The sequence below is a fragment of the Neomonachus schauinslandi genome, chromosome X (genome assembly GCF_002201575.2).
Source record: "Neomonachus schauinslandi chromosome X, ASM220157v2, whole genome shotgun sequence".
NCBI lineage: Eukaryota > Metazoa > Chordata > Mammalia > Carnivora > Phocidae > Neomonachus > Neomonachus schauinslandi.
The window spans coordinates 22731542-22755725 of NC_058419.1; the positions used below are offsets into that span (position 1 = coordinate 22731542).

The window sequence follows — 24184 nt, forward strand, 5'->3', positions numbered from 1 at the left end:
GGACTGATAAATGAGTTCAGTAAGGACACAGGATACAAATTCAATGTACAGAATCTGTTGCATTTCTATACACTATAATGAAGCAGCAGAAAGAGAAATTGAGAAAACAATCCCATTTATTATTGCACCAAAAATAATAACATATTAGGAATAAACTTAACCAAGGAAGTGAAAGAATTGTACTATGAAATCTATAAAACACTGATGCAAGAAATTAAGAAGACACAGACAAATGGAAAGATATTCCATGCTCATGCATTGGAAGAACAAATATTGTTAAAATGTCCGTACTACCTAAAGCAATCTACACACTTAATATAATCCCTATCAAAATAACAACAGTATTTTTCACAGAACTAGAACAAACCAATCCTAAAATTTGTATGGAACCAAAGAAGACCTCAGATAGCCAAAACAATCTTAAGAAAAAACAAAGCTGGAGGCATCAAATTTCCTGATTTCAAACAATATTACAAAGCTATTGTAATTAAAGCAGTATGGTGTTTACATAAAAATAGATACATAGATCAATGGACCAGAATACAGAACCAAGAAATAAACCATGCATATATGACAAATTAGTTTATAATGAAGGAGCCAAGAATATACAATGGGGGGAGAATAGTCTCTTCAATAAATTGTATTGGAAAAATTTGACAACTACACAAAAAAGAGTAAAACTAGGCCACTATCTTACACCATAAACAAAATTCAACCAAAAGTGGATTAAAGAATTAATATGAGACCTGAAACAATAAAATTTCTAGACAAAAACCTAGGGGTTAAGCTCCTTGTCATAAATCTTGGAAATTATTTTTTGAATTTTATGTCAAAAGCAAGCAAGGGCAATAAAAGCAAAAATAAGCATGACTATGCCAAACTAAAAAGCTTCTATATTGCAAAGAAAACAAACAAAAGGCAACCTACAGAATGAAAGAAAATATTTGCAAATGATATATCTGATAAGGCATTAATATGAAAAATATATACAAGACTCATGCAACTCAATAGGAAAAAAAAAAATCTGATTGAAAAAGTGGGTAGAGGATCTGAATAGACATTTTTCCGAAGAAGACAGAGATGGCCTACTGGTATGTGAAAAGGTGCTCAACATCCTTAATCATCAGGGAAATTCAAACCAAAACCATAATGAAATATCACTTCACATTTGTTAGAATGGTTATTATCAAAAGACAAGAAATAACTAGTGTTGATGAGGATTCGGAAAAAAAGGAAACCCTTCCACACTGTTGAAGGGGTGCAGCTATTAATGGAAAGTGGTATGAAAGTTCCTCAAAAAATTAAAAATAGAACTACCATATGGTCCATCAACCATCAGTTCCACTTCTGAGTATTTATCTGAAGGAAATCAAATAACTGTCTAAAATATATGTGTACCTTCATGTTTATTGCCACTATTAGTACTGCAGAATTATTTGAAATAGCTAAGAAATGGAAACAACCTAATTGTCCATTGATGGATGAATAAATAAAGAAAATGTGTGTGTAACACACTGGCACTGGAATATGATTCAGCTATAAAAAATAAAGGAATTTTGCCATTTTGACAACATGGATACACCTTGAGGGCATTATGCTAAGTGAGATAATTTAGACAGAAAAAGATTATGATCTCACTTATATGAGTAATCTAAAAACCAAAACCAAAACCAAAACCAAAAAAAAAAAAACTAAAATAAAATAAAACAAAAAACAAAACAAAAAAACCCCCTGAACTGATGGATACAGATTTCACATGGTGGTTGCCATAGGTGGGAGCTGGGGGTGGGCCAATTGGGTAAAGGTGGTCAAAAGGTGCAAACTTCCAGTTATGAAATAAATAAGTCCTGGGGATGTAATATATATCATGGTGACTATAATTAACAATTCTATATTGTATATTTGAAAGTTGCTTAAAAAAGCAGATCTTAAACATTCTCATTGCAAGAAAAAAAATGTAACTGTGTGGTTAAGGATGTTAACTAAACTTATTACGGTAATCATTTCACAATATATACATATATCAAATCATTATGGTGCCCCCTAAAACTAATTTAATGTTGTATGTCATTTATATCTCAATAAAAAATAGTTTTTAAATCAAGAAAAAAATTGTCTCTATTTTCTTTCTTTCGTTTTTCTAAAAAGTGAAAACTAAATAAAGCTACACATTTTACTCATTTTTTCTTCTTCCTTTTATGTCCTTTTTTACAGGGTTGCAGTTATGTTTCTATCAATGCTGATTCCATTGTAAATTATGACAGAGCATCCTCATCTATTAGAAAATAAGTGGAATATAAATCCTAATTAAGTAGAGTAAAATACTTGAATACATTTTCATTTATCCTTGTCAAAATATAATGATGACTTGATCTTGGAAGTTCATGGAGTTTGTTTTTTTCCCTATAATGAATAAATTTCTTCTGTCTTAATTGATTTAGAAAAATTGCTATAAAACTTGCAGTAGTCACTTCAATTCTGTTTTAAATATTTGTTGATACTAATGAATACTTCCTTAGATCTTTTATAGTAGTACCAGAGTTTTTACCAGTGGGCCCATAAAATTCAAATTCTGCTATTGTTACCCAACTTTAAAGAAGTCTTAAACTAAATCATGGCTTTAAGTTAAAGCTCAAGGAGAATGTTTGCGTAGTGAACATCAGATATTCTCAGTGTTAATATATAACATCTTTTTGGCGCAGTTGCCTGTAAAGATTTTTTTTGGCATCCAAGTGTTACTTCCGTTTCACTCAAAATGTACTTCTGTCACAGAATAGGAAGTATAACAGGTTGCATGCATATCTGCAACAGACTTTCCATTTGTTTTTTTATATTATTAGCCTTTTTACTAAGTACCAATGACAGTGTGACCAAAAAAAAAAAAAAATTTTTTTTTAAAGCTTTTTCTAATTAGAGGTTTTTATCACCCCACAAAGTGGCTTTTGAAAACTCCCAGAAATAGCCCAGATTTAAATACTTTCTTTTCTTGAAAACTCCAAAAGGAGACATATATTTCAACAAAGTAGTATTTATAATGTCATTATAATGTCATTAAGGCCTATCAATTTCATATAGGTCAGTTTGTGCAAATATTGATTCCATTGGCCTAAGTGTTTTATATAATTATTAGCAAGAGAAATCTACAAGTTAGCTGCAGGAGTTTTCTGGAATTTAATCTATATGATTCTAAAGGTGAAAAACAGCACAGACATCAGTCATCACTTATACTACCTCCTGATTATTTATTGCAAAATATTTTTGAGCAGTGGTGAATTAATCCTAATATGAATAAACAATCAACCAATGAACTAGGGTATAGCCTTTAGCTACTGAAAGATAATAATCACTTTTTTCAGGGAAGAATTGATGCAGGAGTTAGGGCATTGTTTTCGTCATTTGCGTGTGAAGTATCAACTGGTTACACATGCTTTATGAAAAAGGGTAGTGATGGAAAGTGCTCATTTTTGGATCCTATTCATATAAGGCTCAGGTTTGGAATTTCCTGTCACATTATCATCATTAGTAATACTATATGTTTTCTTCACTGTAATAGGAAATGTTCTATCTTATTAGGCATTTTCAGCTTTTGAAATTTAAGGATTGACTTGGAGAGAAGGTATTGTACTGTCACTCTGGAAATATTTGGAGTTTACTATTGTTAGATTGACACTAATTCCCTGATTAGATGTTGTAGTGTAAATCTGTCTGATGTACAGTTAGTGTCTGCTAATGGTGTGTCAGAGTTGATAAGTGGGCCCATGATATAAGAATGAAAACATTAAAATATATCAACATTATTAAAGTCCAGAAACTGAACATATAATATCATTATGTGTATATGCTATACACCTGCTTTGTATGAATCTGAGGGAAGATGGATCATAAGAATTGGGTGCAAAAATCTACAAGTTAATGAAACTAAATTGTATTGTTGGTGATGGATGAAGTCTCAGTTATCAGGTGCTTAATAATGGTATAGATAATGTGAAAACTGAAAAGGGATTCTGGTCTAATTATATATTTTCTGTGTAGTTTCACTAATGAACTTAACTGGTCTCTGGGAAATATCACAATTGAAATGTCAAAAAGCTGTTTTAGACTCCCAGTCCAGAGTAGAATGGAACTTTAAATAACAATTCCTGAATAATAGTAAGGGAAATGACATTAGAAAGAACCACTGAGATAATTAAGTGCAATTGTAACTGAAGCATATATCAAATACTTCTGTGCATCCTCTGTATGTATAACCTATGGAGATTAATTCTTTGTAATTGCTTTTTGATAATTTTGAGTTTGATATATTAACCACACTTAAATCCCTTCTAAAATATATCAGGAGTATATTCACTGACCTCCAAGCCACATGCCTTTTAAATATCACTATTAATTACTTTTATTTTACTTCTTTAAATTTGATATATACAAGATGCCTTAGTCAGTTTGGGCTGCTGTAACAAACATAATACCTTAGACTGTGTGACTTAAACAACAAACATTTATTTCTCACACTTCTTGAGGGTAGAAAATCAACTATCAAGGTACTTGCAGATTCACTGTCTGGTGAGGATATGCCTTTTGGTTCATAGATGGCCATCTTCTTGCTGTATTCTCACATGAAGGAAGGGGAGAACTCTGGTCTTTTCAGCCCCTTACAAGGGCACTAATCCCATTAATGAGGGCTCTACCCTCATAATTGCCTCCACTGTCCAAATACCATCACACTGGAGACTTAGGCTTCAACATATGAATTTTGAGGGAACACAAACATTCAGACCACAGCACTAGAAAATTTAGGTGTATCATAAATATTGGAATAAATGTGTAGACTTTGTTTACTTACATCCCAATGTTGGGGCATTTGTCCATATTAATTTTTTTTTATAAGATTTGGGCAATAATGGATATTTCCCCCATTACTCCCTTAAGTATTATCTATACATGAGTTTAAAGAAGTTATTAATGCTTCCTGGATTAGACTTTGTATGAGAGATGATTACTGAAAACCTGAAAGATTGACTTTTAAAAATTCATCAGCAAGCAAAATTCAGTGATCTTTTACCTGCAAAAAATTTCAGTACAATTGAAAGACACTTAGATGCCTTTCTGTTACACCAGTATCTGAATTGAAGGGGAAAGGACAGATCTGCTTTCACTGGATGCAAACATTCCCGGTACCCTTTCCCTACAAATGCAGTTAACACACTGAACTGTCTTTGTATCAGTACAGTACTCCAGTTTTTTACAAAGCAAGCCCATTCACTCTGTGATAAAAATGGTGGAGACTGGAAATCTGGCTTGGTTAAGATTTGCCTAATGCAATATTTTTTTAGCATGCACTTCATATCCTGCTATCTATACTGCAGGGAACAAGCAGTTACCACACAAACGTGCATCTTCTGAACCAGAATAAACACTGTATTACTCTCCCTCTAAACTAGTTCTCTGTGATTGAGAGAAAATAAATAGCAACAAAGAACGATAAAGAATAGGGCAGGATAAGAATTAAGTAAACCTTTTATAAGAAGGCAACAACTAAGAACTGATTCCTTTTTTTATTTTTTACCACTTTCTACTAGGGGAAAAAAAAAAGTGTTATATCAGTCATTCAGCCAAAGAGCCACCTAGGGTTACAGGCTGTGAAAGGAAGTAGCAACTTGTACCAGGCAGGAAGTCCTTTCTGCCTCCTCTTAAATTTTTCTAAACCATGATTTTCTGTGCTGAATTGTAGAGATCTGGTGTCTGCTATTCACCTTTTCCTGAATGAAAAAGCCTTGGGTAACATGTCATTACTAATGACCTTCAGGGTATCTATTTGAAAGGAGAGGAGACTATGCAATAAAAAGAGTCTCTACTTCCATTTTTTTTGAGCAGAGGTATGTGGAACATTAGGATGCAGCTGACAAAACTGCAGCTGTTGCCTCTTGCCCCAAATTAGTAAAAATTAGCTGTTTTGTGGGCGCCTGGGTGGCTCAGTTGGTTAAGCAACTGCCTTCGGCTCAGGTCATGATCCTAGAGTCCCAGGATCGAGTCCCGCATCGGGCTCCCTGCTCAGCAGGGAGTCTGCTTCTCCCTCTGACCCTCCCCCCTCTCATGTGCTTGCTCTATCATTCTCTCTCTCTCAAATAAATAAATAAAATCTTTATAAAAAAATTGATATTAATGATATATTTTCACATAGAAAACCCCATATTACAAGTTTTTTCAAAGAAATTACAGGGAAATAATTTTTAAATGAGTAATAATTTTATCAGTAATTATTTCTAACCATCCAATGATATATTTATACTGTAAAAAATAAGTGTAAGTCTATTTTCTGTACACTAATCTATGCATAGAAGAGTCTGAAAAATATTGATGTTGAGACAAGAATGTGCTAGTCACTATTGGTTTCTATATGTTTCCACTATTGATGATGATATATTAACTTTATCATCTGTATGAATATTTGAATTTCATCTATATGTAATGTAATAAAAAGTGACAAATATGGAATGGCTATAATTTTTTTAAAAAAGAAAAGTCCTAAGTGTTGACAACATGAAAAACTTAAAATTTTCATACATTGCTGCTGAATCATTAAAACGTTAAACACAGAATTAACATATAAATCAGAAATTCTACTCCTAAGTATGTACTTATGTTGGAGTCTTAACCCCCAGTACATCAGAATGTGACCTTATTTGGAGAAAAGGTTTGTACAGATGTAACCAAGTTAAAATGGGTCCTAAACCAATATGACTTGTATCCTTATAAGAAGGGAAAACTTGGACACAGACAAGCAGACAGGGAGAATAACATGTGAAATGAAGGAAGAGATTGGAGTGATGTTTCTACAAGCTAAGGAATGCCAAAGATTGCCAGACCACCAGAAACTAGGAAAGAATCATGGAATAGATTCTTCCTCATAACCCTCAAAAGGCACCAAGTCTGATGATACCTAGATCACTGACATCTAGCCTCCAGAATTTTAAGAAAAAAAATTTATTGCTTAAGCCACCCAGTTTGTAGTACTTTGTTACAGCAGTCTTATAAAACTTATATAGTCCCCAAGAATTACAAACCTATCTTCAAAAAAAAAAAAAAAACTTGCACAGGATTGTTCATAATAGTACTATTTACCATAACAAAAATGTAGAAACAATTCAAACATCCATAAACTGATGAATGGATGAAGAAAATGCAGTATATCTATACAATGGTATGTTATTTAATCACAGGAAGGAATGAAATATTGATACATGCTACAACATGGATGAACCTTTAAAACAATATATTAAGGGAAAGAAGTCAGACACAAAAAGCCACATATATGATTCCATTTGTATATAATATCCAGAATAGGCAAATCCATAAAGACAGAAAACAAATTAGTGATCACTAAGGTTGGAAGGAAGGATGAATGGAAAATGACTGCTTAATGGGTATGGGTTGTTTTGGGGGGGGATGAAAAAAATATTCTGGAATTAGGTAGTGGTAATAACTGTACAACACTGTGAAAGTCTAGAAGCCACTTGAACTGAACACTTTATTTTTTGTTTTGTCTTTTTTTTTTAACTGAACACTTTAAAATGGTGAATTTTACATTATGTGAATTTTACTTCAATTTAAAAAGTGGCAGCTATATTCCAGGGGTGGGAATTTGAATTTCATTGCTTTTCTAAAAGAGAGAGAAAAAAATGTAGATATTGCAATATGAAAATCAAGGTTTTTTGCACTGCACTTTAAGTATAAAATATTTTTTTTACTAGTAAACCGAGACAGATTTTATAAGTCATTGAAGAAAGACACTGAATTCCCTAGTGTCATTTTTACTATCACTATTTTTTTTGATGTGTGGTAAATGAAACATTTTATTTTTTTAATTTTATTATGTTATGTTAGTCACCATACAATCACTTTTCTTAAGAACAATTTAAAAGAGAAGTACAAAGGTTTTTTCCCACGTGCAGCGAGAAGCAGAGGACATCATGTTGTAAGGAGATGGGGGCCTCGGTGTCTCGCGCAATCAGGAATTTCAACCTAGAGAGCCAGGCGGAACTGGAAATCAGCAAGATGAAGCCCTCTCCGGCTCCCAGGCACCGCTCCACCAAGAGCCTCCTGCGAGAGCAGATAAGCTGCCATCCAGAAATTAAGGAAGAAATTGCTAGAAAAGATGACAAACTGCTGTCTTTACTAAAAGATGTGTATGTTGATTCCAAAGATCCGGTGTCTTCTCTGCAGGTAAAAGATGGTGGAACACGTCAAGAGCCAAAGGAGTTCAGATTGGCAAAAGGCCGTGACTTTAACATGATGAGTATCAAGAACATTCCCAAAGGCAAAATTTCCATTGTAGAGGCATTGACACTTCTCAATAATCATAAACTTTATCCAGAAACATGGACTGCTGAGAAAATAGCAGAAGAATACTATCTAGAACAGAAAGATGTAAAATCCCTTCTCAAATATTTTGTTACTTTTGAAGTCAGAATCTTCCCTCCTGAAGACAAGAAAGTGTTACCATCAAAATGAAGAAAATTTTGAAATTACTTTTCCTGTATGTAGTCCCCGTTCCCATGCCCTGTTTAGTTTCTCATTTTCAGCATGTTAAATTATACAAATTACTGAATGTTTAAAGCTCCCTTCTTGAGAGAGCATACGATTTATTGGGTTTTGCTGAATTTTCAGGATTGCTGATAGAATGAATTTTGTTTCTTGTGAAGTTTAATTTGGTTTAGGTATATGGTCATAGGTAATATCAGCAAGACTAATCAGCACATATATAAATTTATGATAAAAAACTTAAAGTGTAATTTTAGGCAAATCATATCATCAGCTTTTAGACTGGTCCTATGGCCTCTTGGGAAATGTCCCAAATCTCTCATTTAACATTCAAAGTTTCGCCATCCAATTTAGGTGGTTAATTTATTCTTCCTATGGAATTGTGAAAGTAAGAGTTTTCCTAACTCTTAGGACTGCGGTATTTTCTTGTTAGGGAGAGGGAGACTTGACAGCGAGGTAGGATAACAGTATTTCCCAAAAGAAAGCAGACAGAAAAGTGGATACAAAATCAATAGAAAGTACATTTTATTATTACAGGGAATAAGAGCGAGGACTTCTCTTGTTTTGAACTGTTTTATTTAAGTATGGAATGACTTCTTAAAATTATAAAAAGGAATTGGTATTTACAAAATTTTAGCAATCTCTGTTTTGACAACAGGTAGATCCAAAAGCTTTCAGAGAGGCAGGCAGTTGTGGGAGCTATCAGAAAAAAAGTCACTTCTCTGGATTTAATATAGAAATATAAGAAAATTATAAAGAAGGGTTAAATCACAGAACCATGGTAAATGAAATTTAGTGACAAATTATATATATGCTTTCTAATTTAAATGCTGGTTGAAAGGGGGGAAAATTGCAAGAAGTTTAAAATTTGAATATTGGAAGGGACCTGGGAAACTGCTGCTTCATCCATTGAACCAACTTATGAGTACAGTGTGTACCAGTACTAGGGTCTTGAGTGAGATCATCTAAGTTTAGCTGTGTCTTATTACCACCTATGGGATCTTGCTGTCGTTACTAAAAGATGTGTATGTTGTCTTATTACCACCTGTGGGATCTTGAGTAGATTGTGTAACCTCTTTGAGACTGAATTTCCTCTATGAAATGAGTATAATGCTGCCTTATTTAAATCTAATGGTTACTGTGAGGATAAATGATAATAAAGGACTGAAAGAATATGACTTATTTTTTGCAGTTAAGAACAGAGGGCTGGGGAGGTTTCATGACTTGTTTAGGATTATTCTCTTATGACATAGCTGGGCCCAGAATCTAGGTTTTCAGATTCCTCGTGGCATGTTTTTTCTGCTGTGCCAAAAAGAAGCTTATTTCAGAAGAGCAGAAAGTGCAAGTTGTAGGAACATTGGAGAATGTGGTAAGAAAAATTCCAGGTTATCTGTGTCTTTCTAAAGGAAGGCAGACGTTTGCTACTTCCCAGGGATTCCCTTGGAAATGGTATGGAAGATGCTGAGGAATTCAGCATGATGATGGAATGAAGCATTGCAGTGCTGAGAAGGGAAAAATGGAGTGAGATGGGAATTTTTAAACATGTTTTCAATGGCAGTTTCTTTATGTGAATAAACTGTACCTTGTTTATTGTGGTTCAAAACAGTAATTCTTTTAAGAAAACAACTGTATAAAATTGCATTTTAAAACTCTGGCAAATTAGTCATCAAAACTGTTTTCCTTTATCAAATAAAGGTCAGTACTTGAATCACTAAGACTGCTATTTCTGAGGCATCTTCCCTATTCAAATCTATACTGTGGTTAGGCTTCTGTAAATCTGGTTGTTATATGGTATCACATGATCAAATAAAGTACTTCCCAAATCTTTAAAAAAAAAAAGAGAGAGAGAAGTACAAAATATTATGTATATGACTTTCTCATTACAGTTGACTAAGTTGCTATTATTTATGACTTTTTTGTGAGATGCCCTTTGTTTTTTATGCAATATTTATGCCAGAAAATTTGTTTTACAGCTCAGTTGAGTCATAGAAACGTGAATTATCATAATGGGATTTTATTACACCTAATTGCTTGGGCCGTTAGCTGCTCTTGCCTTAAAATCATTCTATTCAAAATAGAAGTCTTGTCACATATAGAAAGGTTATTGTTTTCAGAAAGTTTCTTGAATTAGTCAAATCCTAGAGTGTATCTAATTCTTTATTGAATTAAGCCATTCCTAAACTAATGCAGATATATGGTTATTAAATTTATCATACCTCATTATTAATCTTCAGCTTGAACAATTCCAGTGAAGGGGAACTCATTACCTCTTTAAAAATGCTATTTTTGAAAATCTGGGCTATTAGAAAACTTTGCTTTTTATTTAGCCCCTTCTTTATCCCTTTAAATTCTACTCACTTGTCTTAGTTTTGTTGTACAGGTAACACAGAATAAATAGAATCTTTCATACATAATTATTTTTTATTTTAATATGGAAACATCGATCATATCTCTTTTTAAATTTATTTCTTTGAGGCAATAAGCTGGAGAATTCTTTTGGTCACATAAACAAAATAAGCCATATCTCTTTCAATTTGTGTAGGTTTTAGACTCAAATACATAACTTTACATTTATTTCTGTTAAATTTTACCTTGTTAGATTTAGCCACTGTCACATCTTTATTGATTGTCATTTTTGCCATTTAACATGTCAGCTCTTCCTCTCTTTTTCATGTTTTCCGCAAAATTGATAAAAAATTATTAATGTCCTTATCCATGTCACTAATAAAAATATTTAATAGGACAAGGCTCACAACAAAATTACCTAAAAATATCTCTAGCTTGATAATGATTCCTTAATCAGATCTTCTTGATTATGGATGTTCAACTACTTGTAACTCTACAAAACTTCCAATTTTTTTTATCACTTTGCCATCCTTCCCCAAATTTTATGATGACATACCTAGTTCTAATCATTGTTTAAATACAGAAATGCAATATTCATGGAATTCCTATAACTTAAAACACTAGTTACCATCTCATGAAAACAAATTGGATTAATTTGAGATAGATTATTTTCTTAATAAATGTCAGTGTCAGACATTTCCTTCCCAAAGGCATGCTATTCTTCACCACACCTCTGAGAAATGTGATAATATATGACAAGGCTCTACAAGAAGATAGGTTCTGGAGTTAATCTCTCTGTCCTGAGTGTCTTCTAGAAATATATCCTGCACACTGATTTACTCTGGTTCCTGCCCCTCCAAATTACTAGTTAATGTAGCCATTGCCAGTTGTTGGGATTATGGCTTTTTTTGGTTGGTTCTGTTTCTCCATTGAGTCCACCCTTCCATGACTGTGTTCTGAACATCTTGTTAGCTCTGCCAGGCCCTTTTAGTATGGAGCTGAACATTTGGGCATTGTTTTTATACTTTCAGTCCTATCTGGGATCTTTTTCAACCAGGATATATATGTTAAGAGCTCGGCTGAACTGGAGAATGAGCTGAGATGTCAGGTGTCAGAATAGTCAGTTAAAGCAACAAGCCAAAAATGAAAGTAATAAGCAAGACTTTAGTCATTTACTGCAATTGTACAAGCAACAGGCTAAAATTGGAGAAAGCATAGCCTGTGTTCCAGTTTTCCCTAAGGAACAGCATGCTGGTAGAAGGTCAAGTGGATCAGCACAAGTCGGGGGAGGAGTCATCTTACTGTTGAGGGAGCCTGTATTAGTTTTTATAAGGCTGCTGTTATGAACTGAATTGTGTCCACCCAAAATTCATTAATTGAAATTCTAACTTCCATTACCTCAGAATGTGACTATGTTTGGAGATAGGGCCTTTAAAGAAGTGATTAAGTTAAAATGAGGCCACTACGGTGGATCCTAATCCAATGGGACTGGTGTCTTTATAAGAGATTAGAACACAGACACACAGAAGAGCATGTGAAAATACAGGGAACAGACAGCCATCTATAAGCCAAGGGAAAGGGTCCTCAGAAGGAATCAATCCCACCAACATCTTGATCTTGGAATTCCAGCCTCCAGAACTATGATAAAATAAAATTCTGTTGTTTAAGCCACCCAGTCTGTGGCATTTTGTTATGGCAGCCCTAGCAAATGAACATAGCAGCCATAACAAAGTACCATAGACTGGTGTCATAAACAACAAAAATCTTTTATATCACTATTCTAGAGCCTAGACGTCTGAGATTAATGTGTCAGCAGGGTTGGTTTTTTCTAAGGCCTGTCTCCTGGGCATGCAGATAGCCATCTTCCCCCTGCCCCACACCATCTTCCCACGGTCTTCCTTCCGTGAATTTCTGTGCCCAAATCTCTTCTTCTTATGACATCAATCAGATTGAATCAGGGCCCACTCATATGACTTAATTTCATCTCAATTACCTCTTTAAAGAACTTCTCTATGAGTACAGCACATTCTGAGGTACTGGGGGTTAGAACTTAAACATATGAGTTTGGGAGGGGCACAATTTCACCCATAACAGAGACTCAAACAAAAAGCTTTGGTGGTTTTATCACTCTGGGGCCATGGGGATACAAGGAGAGAAAACTAGGAGTGGAAAAGTACTGGGTACTAAGTAAGAGTGTGGAAAAGTATGTTCAAGGTTTTCCCCTCATTTTCTTCTCCCCTTAAGGGGGCCTTAGCAGAAGTGCCTGAAGAGCTCTGCCCAAGGCCTTAGGTAAAGAGACTTAGCAAAGAAGGCACCTGGGCTAGGAATACAAACATATGAACATCATGACCAGCCAGAGGGACCTGAGTACTTGAGTGAAACTCCCTTCAGAAACTGTAGTGCATTGGCTGTGCACCGTATCTGTTGTGTGGAAGGCAGCTTTCCCCTGTAAGACCTGCCAGGTAAAACTTTTGTAATTGCCTGTGATCAGACTTGAAAAATCACTCAGATTTTTAACCAGGAGCTGGAATCCTGAGTATATTTTCACTGTTTTGATTTCTTTGATATTGATGCCAGTTTAAATTAGGCCTGAGTTCTGGGAACTCCTTTTGGAATGTGCAGTACCTTTGTTAGAGATCAAACCTAGAGAGTGAATCAGTCCACCTTCCCCTCTCCCTATTGTTTGCTGGTGATATCACAGCATGTGTGTATTCTGTATCACATAATTGACTTCTAATACAAAGTCCTTATTATATTAAATAATTAAAACTCACACATATGTATATATTACATGTATTTTTTAAAAAGTGTTGCTTTGTCTCTTAGACTTCACATATAAGTGAAATCATATGGTATTTGCCATTGTCTGATTTATTTCACTTAGTGTAATACCCTTTAGGTCCATCCATGTTGTCACAAATGACAAGATCTTATTTTTTTTTATGGCTGAATAATATTTTATTATTTATATAAGTGTTCATTACTCAGGTGTCATAAAAATGATGATTCATATCACTAAGAGATAAGAATTATATTATTCTTTTCCTTATGTTTTGTATTTAATCTTGTTTTAGTTGGTATTGACATAACTACCTGTGACATACCTGCTCCTAAACAAAAATTGAACATATATTGTTGCTTTTTCTTTTTTTGCTAGTCATTTCTTCATTGATATTTAAGTATTTTTTTTCTGAAAGAAATTTGGTATACGGAAATGTAGCATGGCTAGAAATTTCAGTATTTCTTTTAGACTCAGGAAACCTCAGCAGTAATAACTTTGTGAGAACATATTTCCTTTTTGTAAACTAGGATAAAATTGAAATTTTATAGCAGAAAGTTCAGTTACTTTTTCACACTGTCCTTAAAGATATTTCCAAGGGGGTGCCTGGGTGGCTCAGTTGTTGAGCAACTGCCTTTGGCTCGGGTCATGACCCCAGTGTCCTGGGATCGCGCCCCATGTCTGGCTCCCTGCTCACCGGGAAGCCTGCTTCTCCCTCTCCCATTCCCCCTGCTTGTGTTCCTGCTCTCACTCTCTCTCTGTCAAATAAATAAATAAAATAAAATAAAAAAGATATTTCCTAGGGTTCTTATGATGATAATGTCTATCCCACCTGAATTCAGAAGAGTGAGAAGCAATCTGGATATTTGACAAATTTCTCATATACTCCATCATATCCCAGAAATACATTATAGAAAGGAAACATATTTACCTACTAGCCCTATATATCCTCAAATATTCCTCCATATTGCTTGGCAGGGAGACACCAACTGCCTCTATAGATTTTTTTTTACATACATGCTAAGACATGCTTCCTCCTTACAGTTTTGTGCAAAATGGAATGTATACTTTGCATTTCTTTCCATGCAAAAGTCTGAGGAATTTTCTCACTTTGTCTTCAAAATGAATTTGACAATTTGACAAGGAGGGAGAAAGTGATACTGAATTATTCAAAAATTAAATGTGATGTTATTCAGTGAAGTAAAAAAATATATATAAGGGAATTGGGGCTTGTAAAATTATTTTTAGTCATTAAATGACAAGCTTTGCTTGATATTATTTTATTTGAATTATTTAGTAAATCTGTGAGAAATTTGAAATAGTATGCAGATATTAGATTTGATTCAATTCTGCATCTAATCTATAACTAGATGGTGATATAAATAATAAAAAAATATGTTTATATTTTATTATGAAAAAAAATTTCCTAATAGATCTCAGCAAATTCTGAAAAGTATCCTGGGAATCATTCTAATTTATCAAGACTTTTTCCAGGAATTTATGAATTCTAAAAATGAGGTTTGCAGTTGTTGTCTTTTTGGTTGTTGACTAATATGAAACATATACATAAACATCTTTGATTTTATATAGTATTGAATCATGGCACTAGAAGAAACACTAAGATTACACCATGCACTTTTCCTTGCTTCTAGATATCAAATAGAAAGAAAAGTAAATTTTTAAAAAATAGAGGATTCAGGGGAAAAGGTTTAGTGAAAAATTATCAACATACATTAGTTGTGATTTTTAATAGACTCACACACTATTAAATCTATTTTATGCCCAGACATTTATCCAATTACATAGCTCTCTTTCACAAATAGTCCAAAGCAAGGATAGTTCATTAATTGTGGCCAAATTTGATTGTAGAGAAGCAAGACATAGTTTTCAATGTAGGTTTAATTGAATGTCTGAGGTAAAGTCTCTGTTATGACTGATACAAAATTTAATAATATTTCATACACTTTCCTTACCATTCACAGTTGGCATTTTAATAATTTTGTTCCCTGCCTCTTCTGTGTGCCTTTAGACTCAATTAAACGTACTCTTCAGTTTGCTCCCTCACACAAGGGCTTACTTTTTCAGTTTTATGCTTCTTTTGCTGGGGGCTTTAAACAAGCTTCTGGGTGATTATTTATATTCATGTTTGCATTGTCTTCATTGTTATTGAGCTTTGTTTATAACTTTCAGTAATTTATCTTCCTACTCAAAACTTCATCTTTTTACTAACCATTTCTCTTCACCATCTTTGCCTATAATTTACCATAATCATCACCTCTTTCTTAAGATATCTATTAGTTTAAGTGTAGTTGCTATCTCATTCTTTCCATAATCATTCAATAATTTATATCATAGTCATCACAAAAATCAATGCCATATATACTACTATAATTTATTATAATCTTTGTTTATGTAGAAAAAGGTACATGAGTCCTCATTTATTGGCAAAATAGTTAATGACTTCCCATCATTTTAAAAAACCTAAACCTTATATCTAAAATTCTTTAAACATTTTTTAAAAATTTATTTTACTATGTTATGTTAGTCACCATACAATACATCATTAACTTTGGATGTAGTGATCCACGATTCATTGTATTCGTATAACACCCTGTGCTCCATGCAGTACGTGCCTTCCTTAATACCCATCACTGGACTAACCAATTCCATGCCCCCTTCCCCTCTAAAATACTCAGTTTGTTTCTCACAATTCATAGTCTCTCATGGTTCGTCACTCCCTACGATGTCCTCCCCTTCATTTTTCCCTTCCCTCTCCTAATGTCCTCCATTCTATTCCTTATGGTCCACAAAGAAGGACCATATCATACGGTATGATAATTGACTTTCTCTGCTTGACTTATCTCATTTAGCATAATCTCCTCCAGTCCCATCCATGTTGATGTAAAAGTTGGGTATTCATCCTTTCTGATGGCTGAGTAATGTTCCATTGTATATATGGACCACATCTTCTTTATCCATTCATCTCTTGAAGGGCATCTTGGCTCTTTCCACAGTTTGGCTATTGCAGACATTGCTGCTATGAACATTGGGGTGCATATGGCCCTTCTTTTCACTACATTTGTGTCTTTGGGGTAAGTACCCAGGAGTGTAATTGCTGGGTCATAGGGTAGGTCTATTTTTAAATTTTTGAGGAACCTCCACACTGTTTTCCAAAGTGGCTGTTCCAACTTGCATTCCCACCAACAGTGTAAGAGGGTTCCCCTTTCTCCACAACCTCTCCAACATTTGTTGTTTCTTCCCTTGTCAATTTTTGCCATTCTAACTGGTGTAAAGTGGTATTTCAATGTGGTTATGATTAGAATTTCCCTGATGGCTAATGATGATGAATATTTTCTCATGTGTCTGTTAGCCATTTGTATGTCTTCTTTGGAGAAGTGTCTGTTCATGTCTTCTGCCCATTTTTTGACTTGATTATTTATTTTTTGGGGGTTGAGTTTGAGAAATTCTTTATGAATCTTGGATACCAGCCCTTTATCTGTAGTGTCATTTGCAAATATGTCTCCCATTCTGTGGGTTGCCTCTTTGTTTTGTTGACTGTTACCTTTGAAATAATCATATGGGTTTTATTAACAATTCCCTTTAATTCATGGTTTTATTAATTTATAGAAACTAGTTTGTGTATTGAGAGAGGCTTGGATTGCTATCTACTTCCCTCTAAGGACAAAAGCTAGTGATATATATATTAAGATATATATATATATATTTATATATATATATATATTTTTTGTGTCTTTTTTCTTTTGGAAAAGTCTGGCTAGAGGTTTATTATCTTATTAATTCTTTCAAAGAACAAGCTTCTAGTTTCATTGATCCGTTCTACTGTTCTTCTAGTTTCTATTTCATTGATTTCTGCTCTAATCTTTATTATTGGTCTTCTTCTGTTTAGTTTAGGCTTTATTTGCTGTTCTTTCTCCAGGTCATTTAGGTGTGAGGCTAGTTTGTGTATTGGGGATTTTTTTCATTTTTTGAGAGAGGCTTGGATTGCTATCTACTTCCCTCTAAGGACCACCTTTGCTGTATCCCATAGGTTTTGGACTGATGTGCTTTCATTCTCATTAGTTTGCATGAATTGTTTAAGTTCTTTAATTTCCTGGTTGACCCATTCATTCTTTAGCAGGATGCTCTTTAACTTCCAAGTGTTTGAGTTCCTTCCAAATTTTTCTTGTGATTGAGTTCCAGTTTCAAAGCACTGTGGTCTGAAAATATGAAGGGAATAATCTCAATCTTTTGGTATCTGTTGATACCTCTTGTGTGACCCAGTATGTGATCTCTTCTGGAGAAAGTTCCATGTGCGCTCGAGAAGAATGAGTATTCTGTTATTTTAGGATGGAATGTTCTGTATATATCTATGAAGTTCATCTGGTCCAATATGTCATTCAAAGCTCTTGTTTCTTTGTTGATCTTCTGCTTAGATGATCTGTCCAGAGCTGTGAGTGGAGTGTTGAAGTCTCCTACTATTAATGTATTATTATCAATATGTTTCTTTATTTTGGTTATTAGTTGGTTTATGTAATTGGCTGCTCCCATGTTGAAGGCATAGATATTTACAATTGTTAGATTTTGTTGTTAGATAGACCCTTTAAGTATGATATAGTGTCCCTCTAGATCTCTTACTACAGTCTTTTTGGTTTAAAATCTAATTTGTCTGATATGAGGATTGCTTCCCCAGCTTTCTTTTGAGGTCCATTAGCATTGTAAGTCATTCTCCATCCCCTTACTTTCAGTCTGGAGGTGTCTTTAGGTCTAAAATGAGTCTCTTATAGACAGCATATGGATGTTTTTTTTTTATCCAATCTGATACCTGTGTCCTTTGGTCAGAGCATTTAGCCCATTGACATTCAGAGTAACTATTAAAGATATGAATTTAATGCCATTGTATTGCCTGTAAAGGCCCTGTTTCTGTAGGTTGTCTTTGTTACTTTCTGGTATATGTTACTCTTGGGGTCTCTCTTCACTTACATAATCCCCCTTAATACTTCTTGCAGGGCTGGCCTAGTGGTCACATATTCTTTCAGTTTCTGTCTGTCCTGGAAGTTCTTTATCTCTCCTTTTCTGAATGACAGCCTTGCTATATAAAGTATTCTTGGCAGCACGTTTTTCTCATTTAGTACCCTGAATATATCATGCCAGCCTTTTCTGGCCTGCCAGGTTTCTGTGGATAGGTCTGATGTTATTCTGACGTTCCTCCTTCCATTCCTGAGGAACTTCCTCTCTGTAGCTGCTCTCAGGATAGCTTCTTTGGCTCTAAGATTTGCAAGCTTCACTATTATATGTCAGGGTATTGATCTATTTTTATTGATTTTGGGAGGGGTCCTCTCTGCTTCTTGGACATGGATGCTTGTTTTCTTCCCCAGATTAGGGAAGTTCTCAGCCATGAGTTGCTCAAATATACCTTCTAGCCCTCTCTCTCTCTTCACCCTGTCTGGGATCCCAATAATTCTAACATTGTTTTCAAGGCATCATTAAATTCTTGAAGTCTTTCTTCATGGGCTATTAGTTGTCTTTCTCCTTTTTCTTTGACTTCCTTCCTTTCCACCGAACTGTCCTCTAGATCTCTTATTCTCTCTTCTGCCTCATTGACCCTAGCTGTTAGAGCATCCAATTTAGACTGCATCTCATTCATAGCATTTTTAAGTTTGGCCTGATTAGATCTCATTTCCGCCCTTAGAGATTCTGTATTGTCATGTATGCTTTTTTCAAGCCTAGTTATTAAATTTATAATTGCTAACCTGAATTCCATCTCTGACATCTAACTTATATCCATATTGATTAATTCTGTGGAAGAGAACATTGCCTCTGGTTCTTTCCTTTGTTGTGAATTCCTCCTTCTAGTCATTCTGCCCAGGGAAGGATGGGTGTGCAAATGAACAGAGTCCAAAATATCAACCACAACCCAAGCAGAATGCACCCTAGAAAAAATCCAAAGTGGTTGGAAGCCACTATAGAAAAGCAAACAAAGCCAAAATGAAAGAAAACAATAAGAAAAGTGGGGTGGGGAGAGACTATAATCTCACAGGGTGGACAAAGCAGGGTGATTCACTTGTTCCTGATTGAATTTTGGTCTCTGTGTTAGAAAATACTACATCCCACAATTGCAAAGAAAACAAAACCTATACATATATTGAATAGAGTGAAAAAAGGACTAGAAGGAGGCATAAATCTATAAAATGTATATGTGGAAAAAAAGTTAAAAAGTGACACAAAAACATAAATTGGTAATATAATAATCTGGTTGAAATGGGAAAAAGGTAAAAAATGGAAAATTTTAGACTGAAGGATGAACGAGTCATGAGGAAACACCTGGAGTTCAATATATTATTTTCCCCTTGTACTGGAGTTTTACACTCCTGTGGGATCCATAGGCTTGTCATTCACCTGTTTTTCCAGTCTGTCTTTTGGGCGAGGGGCCTGCTATTCTGCTTCTCAGGTGTCTTTGCCTGGGCGGGGTTGCCCCACCCCTTGTCAGGAGGAAGGGTTCAATGTGAGCTGGTCATCTCTGTTGCTTTTGTTTCCTGGCAGCTTTCTGCACCTCTTCAGAGGGTCAAAGCAAAAATGGCCATGCAGGATCTCTGGCCCAGAGCCACAAGACTGTGTTCCCCCCTCATCAATAAACCCTCTGGGTCAAAGTGTCTCCTCTTCTGTGTGCACCAAACTCTGCAGACTCCTGTGGTTTGCCCCCAGTGCAATTCTTCCAGGAGGAGTCCCAGGGGCCCATGAGTGTCATTGCGCTTTATGTCTTTGTGACTGAGCAGTTGTGGGCTCAAGTGCACACCCTGCTCCACTGCTCCCAGGTCATGGCCGTGTGCCATCCTACTGTCCTTTCTGGGGCCACCACCACCCTGAGAGCTGTTACCCTGTTGTAGGTGCTGGCCTTTCATCCCTCCCAAGGGATGATAAACAGCTTGCACATTCCAGTCCTTTTCAGGGTTCTCAGCGAAGAGTGGTCTCCCTACCAGCTCTTGGTTTATGGCAACCTGAGCTAAGAGTCCCTTCTGGGCTCACTGACCATAGCAAGTTTCCCTGCTCCACTGCTTGGGCACTCTATCAGTTCAGGCACCCCTGTTCTTTGTGTCTCCTGGGATCCTGAGACCATAATGACCCACCTAGATTTCTGCCCTTTTCATCCACTGTCCCCCTTTCAAAAAGGGATGTCTCTCACTGGAGCAGATTCCTAAGGGTTCTGATTTTGCATTCTGATGTTGTATCACTTTCTGGTAGCCAGCTTATAGAGGTTCCCTCCCTGCTCTGTTTATCTTCCAATATTTCCGGGCAGATTCATGATTCCACACCTCCTACTTTGCAAAAAGCAGTCGTTTTTCTGCTTATAGATTTTCAGATATATTTTCTTACATTTCAGGCTGAATTCGTGTGTGTTCAGAATGGTTTGATAGATATCCAGATAAATTCAAGGGACCAGATGAAAAGAGGTCCCCTACGCTGCCACCATCTTGCCTTCCCCCTGTTTTTTGGAGTTTTTAATTTGTTGATTCAATTTCATTGCTGGTATTGGTCTATTAAAATTTTCTATTTCTTCCTGCTTTATTTTTGGTAAGTTATATGTTTCTAGGAATTTATCCATTTCTTCTCAGTTGTCCAATTTGTTGGCACAAAGGTTTTCATAATATTCTGTTACACTTTTTTTTTTTAATTCTATGCTGTTGGTTGTTATTTCTCTTCTTTCATTAGTAATTTTGTTTTTTTTTTTCTTCTGGCTCCTTGAGTTGTAAGATTAGGTTGTTTATTGAGATTGTTTTTGCTTCTTGAGGTAGGCCTGTGTTGCTATAAATTTCCTTCTTAGAACCAATTTTGCTGCATCCTGAATATTTTGGACCATTTCTTTATTTGTTTCCATGTTTGTTTTTGATTTCTTGGTTGACTCATTTATTGTTTAATATCATGTTATTTAGCTTCCATGTATTCGTGGTCTTCCCAGGTTTTTTTCTTGTGGTTGATTTCTAGTTTCATAGTGTTATAGTCAGAAAAGATGCATTGTATGGCTTTGATTTTTTCGATCTTGTTGAGATTTGTTTTGTGGCCTAATGTGTGATCTCTTTGGATAAATATTCTATGTGCACTTGAAAAGAATATATATTCTACTGTTTTAGGATGGAATATTCTGCTGTTTTAGGATCGCATATTCTGAATATGTTTGTTAAATCCATCTGGTCAAGTGTGTCATTCAAATCTGCTGTTTCTGTGTTGATTTTCTGTTGGGATGATCTGCCTTTCATTGTAAATGATCTACTTTTCATTGTAAAATCCCTAGTATTATTGTATTTCTATTGATTGTTTTGTTTGTTACTATTTTATGTATTTGGGTCCTCCCATTTCTTGTCATAAATATTTCCAATTGTTATATCCTTCCGTTGGTTTGTCCCCTTTATTATCACACAGTGTCCTTCTTTGTCTCATGTTAGAGTCTTTGTTTTAAAGTCTATTTTGTCCAATATAAGCATTGCTACCCTGGCTTTCTTTTGGCATCCATTTGCATGATAAATATTTCTCCATCCCCTCAGTTTCAATTTGCAGATATATTCAGTCTGAAATGAATCTCTTGGAGGCAGCATATAGATGGGTCTTGTTTTGTTGTTGCTGTTTTGCTTTGTTTTGTTTTTTAATCTACTCTGTGATCCTATGTCTTTTGGCTGGAGCATTTAGTCCAATACATTGAAAGTTATTATTGATAGTTATGTATTCATTGCCATTTTCTTACTTGTTTTGTGGCTGTTTCTATAGATTTTTTCTGATCCTTTCTTCTGAGTCCCACCCTTAAAAAATAACACTATAACAGCCCATGGAGATACCATATAAGCAGCAGTTTGAAAGGTGTTTAAGGCATATGGGAGGGAGTTATTCAGTCATTTTAGAGCCTGTCTCTGAAGGACAAAAATTACTGGGGAACTCTTCCAGGAACAAAGGACTGGCAGACACCATTTCTCTTCCCCATGGCCCAGAGTAAACACACAGGCAACTGAGGGACTGGCTACCAAACTTGCTAGCACTGCTACCCCACCCTTATGCACTATGCTTCTGCCAATCCATCCCTCTGGATGGCCAGCTTCATTCCAGAGTGTCAGGGCCCCTCCTACAGAGGAACCACAGTGTGCAAAGCCTACTAGTACCATCGCCCTGATGCCCCACCCCCACCCATGGTGGTATTCCCACATGGGCCACTTCAGTCCTGGGGCTACAGGACCCCTGCCACAGAGGACAGGATCACACAAAGCTTGCTAGCACCACCACCCTGCTGCACCACCCTTTGTGTTGTGATTCTGCAAAACACTACAGGCTGCTTAGTCTTGGTGCTTCAGGGCCCCTCCTAAGGTGCTCAAAGCTTGCTAGTACCAATGCCCTACAACACCACCCCCTCACTGTGCTTCTGTGGACCCTCCCCAATATGTTCTTAGTTAGAGCCCATACAGGGAAGTGCCACAGGTGTGGCGATGTGCAAGCAACCCCTACAGTGGTCAGCACCACTTCAAAGTGACTCCTGCCTGGAGAGGAGGAAAAATAACCACATACACCAGTCAGACGAAGGGCCTAGCAGTAGGCTGGAGGCATAAAACTGGTCTGCTACAGCACCCCCTCCCCCAACAAAAGCTTTTCAGGGGACAAGACAGGGAAAGAACCATGCAGTTTGGTACTACCACATCCCTGGCAAGTGCCTGGTCTGACTAAACTAAAGCCCAAGGCATCCCCAGCTTGGCCTAATAACACCACAGGGATGAAACATTTCCCACAACAGGCAAACACAACCATTTGGGATGACTGGATTGAAGGAAAAAGCAAACAAGCCACAACAGCAGAACACATGCATCACACATAGGATATACCGTTTAAGCACCAGGTTTTGGTGAAAAAGAAACACTATACGGTGGGACACTACATAACCACTTTCTTCATGAGGCCACTACTTTCCAGTGCAGGAAACATAGCTCTCTTTCCTAATACATAGAAACAGACACAGAGAATCAGATAAAGTGAGGAGACAGAGGAACATGTACCAGATGAAAGAACAGGACAAAACCATACCAAGAGACATAAGCAAAATGGATATAAGTAATATGCCTTATAGAGAGTTTAAAGTAATGATCATAAAGATACTCCCTGGATTTGAGAAAAGATTGGAGGGCATCAGTGAGACTCTTAACAAAGAGATGGAAAACATAAAAAAAAGAACCATTCAGAGATGAAGCACACAATAAATGAAATTAAAAATACATTTGATGGAATAAATAGCAGGCTAGAGGAAGCAGAGAGAAGAGTTAACCTGGAAAACAGAGTAATAGAAATTAATCAAGGTGAGAAAATGAGAGAAAAAGAATTATGCAGGGACACATGGGTGGCTCAGTTGGTTAAGTGTCTGCCTTTGGCCTAGGTCATGATCCCAGGGTCCTGGGATTGAGTCCCACATTGGGATCCTTGCTCAGTGAAGAACCTGCTTCTCCCTCTGACTGTTGCTCCCCTGCTTGTGCTCTTTCTCTCTCTCTCTGACAAATA

At 35.8% G+C, this 24184-nt stretch overlaps 1 protein-coding gene across 1 annotated transcript; it reads left to right on the forward strand.

Moving 5' to 3' along the window:
• The first annotated feature begins 7980 nt into the window (after positions 1–7980).
• On the forward strand, positions 7981–8508 carry LOC110576689 (NADH dehydrogenase [ubiquinone] 1 alpha subcomplex assembly factor 4-like). Its single transcript, XM_021685888.1, has one exon. It carries the CDS (start codon positions 7981–7983, stop codon positions 8506–8508), a length of 528 nt encoding a protein of 175 aa, XP_021541563.1.
• Positions 8509–24184: the final 15676 nt, after the last annotated feature.